Raw genomic sequence first — 8,316 nt, 5'->3', positions numbered from 1 at the left:
AAGGGTTATAAGTCCAATGACTTGTAGCAAGTGGAGGTGACACAGGGCAGAAGGCCATGTGAAGATGGAGGGAAGATTGGAGTGAGGCCAGTAGCTGGTCACTGGAAGGGGCTGGACGAGGCAGGAAGGATCCACCACCACCACTCCCCCCCTCCACCCCAGCCCAGAGCCCTCAGGGAGCTCAGCCCTGTCAACACCTTGGTTTCTGTATTCTGGCTTCCAGAGTGTGAGAATCCATTCCTGTGGTTTAGAGCCACCATACTTGTGGTCCTTTGTGACAGAAGCCCCAGAGAACGCACACAGTAGCCTCCAAAATTCAGGGTAGATAACCAGCAAATCTGCCACATGGAAACCAAGAACTTACGTCAAATGAGGGCTCAGTACGCAGTGTTAACAGACCGGGGATGAACCAGGAGAAGGTCATCACAATGCAAAACTTGCAAGGGGCTGGCTTCTAGAGGTGACTGCCGTGCAAATTCCCAGGAATTGCCAAGAGAATCTTAGAAAGCATGATGCGATCAAAGACAGAAGTCCAAACAGTTCCTGAGTTTCCAAAGATATGCTCCAGCTCGTCAGCAACAGGAGGGTTTGGTGCTGCACCCTTCAGAATGGCAAGCTCCCACAGATCATGACAGCGGCATGCCCGCTGGGAAGGCAGTCCTGGGGCTGGAGGCAGGGGCCACGCCCAAGGCAGCCAAGAAGCAGGGCCTCCCAGGAGGCCTGGGATGCCGTAGGCCAGCCCCAGACCAGGCCCACTCTGGGAGGAGGGAGCCACACAGGGGGCTGAGAGCATCTGCAGGCCTGCATTTGGGGCCACAACCACAGACAAAGGGCTCAGCTGGTCTCACTGTCCAGGAGAACGCTGGGGCCAGATCCCCACCATGGGTACCAAGGGCAGTGAGCCCCTGGTTGAGTCTGAGGTCTAGGGGCTGGAGCTGCCACCCAGTCAGGGTCCTGGTCAGGAAGGGTCTGAGAAACACCTGTGGCTTGGCCTTCCCTCCACACAACTTGCTGGCCTGAGCCCATGACCCACACCCTCCCTGCCCCTCACCTGCAGCCCAGCACCTCCTGGGAAGCCTGGGGAGTGCTGGTGGTGAGGGGCTGGCTGGGCACTGAGGCCTCTGCCTCGAGTGCCCACAGCCTGGGAAGAATGAGCAGGGAGCTGCCAGGGGGCCAAGCCCTCAGCTCCACACACTCACACAGTGCAGGCTGCACGGCCTGGCACCACCTGGCAGGAGGCTCCCCGAAGGGGCTCTGCCAGCTCTGTGGTTTCTCAACCTTGGGTCCTTCCAAGGAACTCAGCAGTTCCCCCCTCCCCCTCCCACACAGCATCTGTGCCTGGGGCCGAGGGTGGGGCCAGATGGACCAGGACAATCTGTGCTGGGGCAGAGCAGTCAGGCTGGGCCCTGGCTCCCCCCAGGGCCCTGGCTCTGCACCCTGGGCCTGCCCTGGCCGTCCCACAGCAACCCCGGGGTCTTCCCAAGGGAGACCAAACATTCCTGCAAGGGTGCATCCTGACCCAGCCTGTCTCCGCACAGCCTCCCTGCGTGGGGACAACCGGCCCTGGTGTCCTGGGTCCTGGTGTCCTGGGTGTCCAGGGGGTGGGGTCCTGGTATCTCCCTCTTCAAAGACCGCATGTCCCCTCCCAGAAGCCCATGCTGATGGCGAGCCTGGCAAGTGGCCATGGCCTCCCCTTTGTGTGCACTTGGGCCGTCGGGGGTTCTGGGGACACACAGGCCTGCAGGGCACGTCAACAGCACGGGGACTCAGCCCGCCGCCTGCTCAGTGCGTGTTAGTGACTCAGCCCGCCGCCTGCTCAGTGCATGTTAGTGGAGTGTCCACAGCAGACCGGCCACCCCAGCCGACCAGCGTCAAATGCCGTGGGCACCTCTGTGAAAGCCACTCCGTGGTCCCCACACCCCTGAGGGAACAATCGCAGCCTGACATGACATGTATGGCCCAGGCTCCAGCAGCTACATGGGTCTTGCTGAGCCACCGGCCACGCTCACAGCCACATCCAGCCTCCTCACAGGACCCTGCCAGCCCTCAGGGCCACACGGCCCAGTCACTGCAGGACACTGTCAGACTGGGAAGCCAGTACGCAGGCAGCAGGGTGCCAGGAGCCAGGGGGGACCAGAGCCTGCCCGTCCCCAGGTGAGCCCACAGCCCCCACGCTCGCGCCCAGAGCCACCCCCACTGGGCCATCCCCGGTCCACTCCTCTGGGTGGTGGGACACAGGCATGAGGACAGTGTGTGGTCAGGAAGCCCTGCCCTCCATCCCGGCTTCTCACACACAAAAAAGCCAAGACCGCTTCCCAGCGAAGCTGCCTCAGGAGCAGCGGTGGCTGTGCCTGCGCCCCTCCCTTCCCAGGCCATCGTGTGACCACAGTGCATGCCGACAGCCCTCCGAGTCAGCCCACGGCACTGAGGGGGAGAGGCCACGAGCCGGGCAGAGAGGAGCAGAGCCTGAGACCCTGCTGTCACTCGATCATCTTCCCAAGAACAGAGAGAGAAAAGGGAACTTCCAGGGCTGCCAAGGCCCCTGGGGGTTCCCACCCCGTTTTTAGCTGAGAGCACTGGGGCAGAGCTCCCTCCCCCAGGCCCTATTTTCTAGACGCAAAAATAACAGCAATGTTTCTAATGACTCAGCTCATCTGGGAGCCTGTCCAGGGAGCCTGCAGATGGGCCATGCCAGCCACAGGCACCTGACGGAAAACCCAGCACCTCAGGTACCCCGGCCACTGGGGTTGGCCCAAGTGGCAGCCAGGGTGGGCTGCCCAGGCCCCTGCTAGGTGAGGCTGCCTTAACTGCCCCCTGGTGTGGACCAGGCCTCTTGGTCACTGCTTGGCCCTCAGCTGTCCCTTCCCTGCATGGGGACACAGGGAAGCAAGACACTGCCTGAAGCCAGCCTGGAGAAGAGCAAGCAGCTGGGAATCTCAGCCAGGGCAGGGCCCACACACAGGGTGCAGACAGGGCTCTGGGCGTGGACCTGCCTGCAGCCGGCCGGGACAGTGGCCGCCAGCCCAGGCTGCGGGGAGAGCAGCAGGGGTTAGTCCCTGTGCGGGACTACATGGCAGGCTGGCCTGAGCCTGCAGCCTGTGGCCTGAGCTGAGCTGGCCTGAGCAGGCCTGATGAGGGCAGGCCAGGCAGGACCAGGCTGGACCAACTGTGGCTTGAATGGTTGGAGCTGGTGGAGGGAGATGAACCGTCCTGGCCTCCACCGGGCCGTGCTGTTCAGAGGGGCTGTCCTCAGCCGTGTGAGACTGTGCCAGGCTGGTGGACTGAGCCAAGGTGAGCTGGGCCGAGCTGGGCGGACTAAGCCAGCAGGGCTGGGCTGAGCTGAGGGGGTGGACTGGGCTGGGTGAAGAGGGCTTAGAGAGAATGCCGTCCTCCACGGGGCCAGGTGGGGCTGAGCTGGGCTGTCCTGGACTAGGCGAATTTAGATGGATGGGCGTGATCAGGCAGGTCCAACTGAGCAGAGCTCGGAACTCGCCCACCCTGGGCCGGCTCGGCTGGGCTGGCCTGACCTGAACCAGGCTGACCTGACTTGACTGGGTGCAGCCGAACTGGGCTGGGCTGTCGGGAGAAACCAGGCTCAACTGAGGAGGCCAAACCAGACGCTCAGCAGGGCAAAACAGGCAGTCTGGGCCCTCCTAGGCTGAGCCGGGCTGGGCTGGGCTTGCCTACGTGGGAGGGTGGGGCTGGGCTGGGCTGGGCTGCACTGGGCTAGTCTGGGCAGAGCTGGCTAGGATGAGTTGAACTAGGTTCAGCTGGGCTAAACTGGACTGGTTGAGCTGGGCTGAGCTGAGCTGGTTGAGCTGGGCTGAGCTGAGCTGGTACGGGTTGAGCTGAGTTGAGTTGAACTGGGCTGAACTGGGCTTAGCTGAGCTGACTTGAGTTGAACTGGACTAAACTGGGGTGAACTGGGATGAACTGGGCTGAGCTGGGCTGAGCTGAGCTGAGTTGAGTTGAACTCGGCTGAACTGTGTTGAAATGGGCTGAGCTGGGCTGGGTTGAGCTGAACTGGGCTGAACCAGGCTGAGCTGGGCTGAACTGGGTTGAGCTGGGCTAAATTGAACTGGGTTGAGCAGAACCAGGCTGAGCTGACCTGGGCTGGGTTGAACTGGGAAAGTTGGGCAAAATTGGACTGAGCTGGGCTGAGCTGGGCTGGGCTGGGCTGGGCTCGATCAGCTGGGTGGACTTGGGTGCTAGGCCAGCTTTTCAAGCTCAGTCAGCTACACTGAACTGAATTGAACTGCATCGTGTGGCCTGGGCTAAGATGAGTTGTTTTGCTTGAAGTGGGGTATCATGGGCCAGACTGGTCCAGGCTGGATCAGGGTGGGCTGTCTTAGCTAAGCTGACTCGAAAAGGGCAGAGCTGGCTGGGCTGGGCTGGGCTGGGCTGGGTGTGCAGAGCTGCCTTGTCTTGCTGGTCTCACCTGTCCTGACAGAGGTCACCTGGGCTGTGCTCAGCTGGACGAGACAGGCAGAACAGAGCAGGGTGGACAGAGCAGGGTGGGGAAGCAGAGCCAGGAGGGCCAAAGTCTGGAGCTCTGAGGCCAAGGAGGGTACAGACAAGCATGCACCCCAGAGAGGGGAGGGGCCAAGGTCTTCGTCCTCTGCCACAGGGCCTGTGTCAGGCTCCTGGGAGGCTAGCAGGAAGGGTAGAGAACAAGGGGGGCCTGGCTGGTCAGGCGAAGATTGGGGTGAAGGGGGAGCCAGGGCAGAGCAGCTCAGGGAGCGAAGAGCTGACCCAAGGCCACACGGAGCAGGGGCCCAGTGGGTGGCAGGGGGACCTCCCACAGGGGCTTTGGAGGTGGTTCCTGGGAAATGGGGGCCTCTGGATCCCCAGGCTCTTATGTGGTATATGGGTGAAGGCAGAGGGACAGCTTGACGGCTCCTGGGGGGGTCTCAGGGTCCTTGATCCCCAGTGCGGGTCCACGAGTGGAGCGGATAGGCAGCCTGGTAATCCCCGGGGCTGCCTGTGTCCCAGGGCAATGGTGGGGGCAGAGGGCACAGACCGGTGGTTCCAGGGCATTGCAGGGCCCCTGATCCCCAGCGGAGCACTACAGGTGGGGGTGGAGGCGTAGCCCGGTCACTGCTGGGTAGTCTCTCTGGGTCCTCAGGCCCTGGCAGGGAGCTGTGGGCTCTGACCCTCAACCTCAGGCAGTAGATTGGTGCCTCCACTCAAGAGCCCCACGTCCTGCCACTCTGGGCTGAGGGCAGGAGTCCTGGCTGAGGCTAGTGACGTAATGCTTGTGGTGGGGACACAGCAGTTGACTCGGGGGGGGGGGGCGTCCCTCAAGAATCAGAAAATGAGGAAAGGGCCCAGAATGAGCCGTCTGTCCCCGAAGGCTGGAGCGGGAATCCCAGGGCTCCCTGCACCAGACAGCCCCCAGCCCCCTGCAGCCCTCACTCCCAGGCCCCCAGGGCAGCAGTGAGCCTGGCATGTGTCAGGTGACAGCCCTGAGCCCAGTGCCGACCCTGGCCCTGTCCCCACAGCCTCCATCCAGAAACCAGCCGTCTTCCCCTTGACCTGTTGCAAAAACACCACCGATGTCACCACTGTGGCACTAGGCTGCCTGGTCACCGGCTATTTCCCGGAGCCAGTGACCGTGACCTGGGACACAGGGTCCCTGAACAGCAGCACCAGGACCTTCCCCGCTGTCCAAAACCTGGAGTCCAGCCTCTACACCACCAGCAGCCAGGTGACCATCTTGGGCAAGTGGTCCAAGCAGAAATTCACCTGCAGTGTGGCTCACCCTGACTCCAACATCACCATCACCAAGGTTGTCCCTGGTGAGCCAGGGCTGGGCTGGCCCCTGAGACAGCGGGAGGGAGGAGGGGAGGGCTGGGTGGGAGGGGCAGGGAGGAGGGGATGGGGCTCCCATGCCTCCACTTCTGGGAACACCCACCAGCTTGCTCGCGGCCCGGGCCAGGATATCGGGGCACAGGGCTCAGCGAGGCCTCTGCCCCCAGGGTGCTTCAGGGACTTCCCCGAGCCCTCCGTGAAGCTCTTCCACTCCTCCTGCAACCCCGACGGTGACACCCACACCACCATCCAGCTTCTGTGCCTCATCTCCGGCTACACGCCAGGCAGAATCCAGGTCGCCTGGCTGGAGGACGGGCAGGCGGTCACAGACAGGTTCCCACAGACCGCCAATGACAGACCAGAAGGCAAGCTGGCCTCCACCCACAGCCAGCTCAACATTACGCAGGAGGAGTGGCTGTCCCAGAAAACCTACACCTGCCAGGTCACCTATAACGGCTTCACCTATGAAGACCATGCCCGCAAGTGCACAGGTACCGCCCTCACGCACGCCGACACACAGACACTCGGGGTTCAGAGCGGAGGGCGGGCTCCACCTCACACAGCCCCCTCCTGCACACTGCAGAGTCCGACCCCCGCGGCGTGAGCGCCTACCTGATCCCGCCCACTCCCCTCGACCTGTACGTCCACAAGTCGCCCAAGATCACCTGCTTGGTGGTGGACCTGGCCAGAAAGGAAGGCATGAATCTGACCTGGTTTAGGGAGAACAGGGGTCCTGCACAGCCAGACTCACTCGTCATCAAGACCCAGTTCAACAAGACAGTCACTGCCACATCCACCCTGTTGGTGGACGTCCAGGACTGGATTGAGGGCGAGACCTACTACTGCAAAGTGACCCACCCAGACCTGCCCAGGTCAATCCTGCGCTCCATCTCCAAGGCCCCCGGTGAGCCATGGGCTGAGGGGAGGCAGGGGACTCCCCAGGGGAGCCTGGGCTGACCCACACCTGTCCGCAGGCAAGCGTTTAGCCCCCGAGGTCTACGTGCTCTCGCCACGCAAGGAAGAGCGGGCAGCCAAGGACAAGCTCACCCTCACCTGCCTGGCCCAGAACTTCTTCCCTGAGGACATCTCGGTGCAGTGGCTGAGGAACAAGGCCCTGATTCAGACGGACCAGCACAGCACCACAAAGCCCCACAAGGCCAACGGCCCTTCCCCCGCCTTCTTCGTCTACAGCCGCCTGGTGGTCAGCCAGGCTGACTGGGAGCAGAAGAACAAGTTCACCTGCCGAGTGGTCCACGAGGCACTGCCCGGCTCCAGGACCCTCGAGAAATCCGTGTCCAGTGACCTCGGTAAATGACGCCTGCCCACCTGCCCTCCCCTGCTCCCTCCCCAGCCCCCAGGGCTCCTTCCTCCTGAGATGGACCTTCTGTCCATCATCAATAAACACTCCAGTGCCTGCTCAGAGCCCAGGGCGTGCCCGTTCTTGGGGGTTGGTGGGGTTGTGGGGCAGGGCATCTTGGCACAGGGGAAGGGGAACACAGGGCCAGCGCAGGGCTGAGGCATGAATCTGGGCCCTCCCCACCACCCCACTGTGGGTTTTGCCTGCTCAGAAGGGTCCTCTGAGGGAAGGGACCACAGAGATCCCAGCCCCTACACTCCCAGGTCCAGCTGCACACACGCAGACCCTTTGGGCAGAGAAATGGGCCAAGTCAGAACCCCGCACGGGCTCGTCCCTCACTCTCACCTCCTGGGCACAACCCCACAAAGGGGCCAGCACTAAGCTCACACCCCTCTGAACCCCACATCAGGCAAGGGTTGGAACCCAGTGCCCTCACCTTGCTGCTCAGACTCACTCCACCCTGAATCGATCGGCACACTGCCCGGCCCTCCACACACCCTCACATCCTCACACCCACTGGCGCCAGGGCTCCGCACCGCCCAAGTCACACAGCAACTCCAACAGCACCCTGTGCCGCACCTCACACACGCACACAAGTGGCCTTCCACGGCCCACCCTCTACCCAGGCCGCTCCCAAGCCCTTCCCTGTCACACCTGGGCCCTTGGGCCCACCAGTGGCCACACATGGTTTCCTCCGGTGGCCTCGATAACCCCTGGCTAACCCCTCCTTGTCAGCTGCACCCCACAGAGGGACACACAGACACACACTGACACATGGACTGAAACACATGGATGGATATACACAGACATGTATGGACAGACACACTGACACACGTGAGTGGATGTATATGGATATGTGTGGACACAGACACACAAGCACACGGACACACACAGACACACGCAGACACACACGAGATACGGATACATACACACGGGCAGATACACAGATACACACATGGACACACACAAGCACGCGGACACACACGGACAGATATACACACAAACATGCACACAGACACACATGGACAGATACACACATGGTCACACATGGACATACACACACAGACACACCTGAGCACACAGACACACACAGACACACACGAGCACACGGACACACACGGACACACATGCATTCCCTAGCACGCAAG

The 8,316-nt window shown here is 62.1% G+C and overlaps 1 gene segment (V, D, J or C); it reads left to right on the top strand.

The window, feature by feature from the left end:
- The first annotated feature begins 5,399 nt into the window (after nucleotides 1-5,399).
- Nucleotides 5,400-7,231, top strand: LOC105102127 (immunoglobulin heavy constant epsilon-like). The segment is given in 4 exon segments: nucleotides 5,400-5,798; nucleotides 5,979-6,302; nucleotides 6,395-6,715; nucleotides 6,786-7,231. Coding segments are annotated over 2 exon segments (546 nt in total).
- Nucleotides 7,232-8,316: the final 1,085 nt, after the last annotated feature.

Source organism: Camelus dromedarius, chromosome 5 (genome assembly GCF_036321535.1).
Source record: "Camelus dromedarius isolate mCamDro1 chromosome 5, mCamDro1.pat, whole genome shotgun sequence".
In the NCBI taxonomy this organism is placed as follows: domain Eukaryota; kingdom Metazoa; phylum Chordata; class Mammalia; order Artiodactyla; family Camelidae; genus Camelus; species Camelus dromedarius.
The sequence above is the reverse complement of the archived record's forward strand: the minus strand, read 5'-3'. Positions and strand labels throughout refer to the sequence as shown.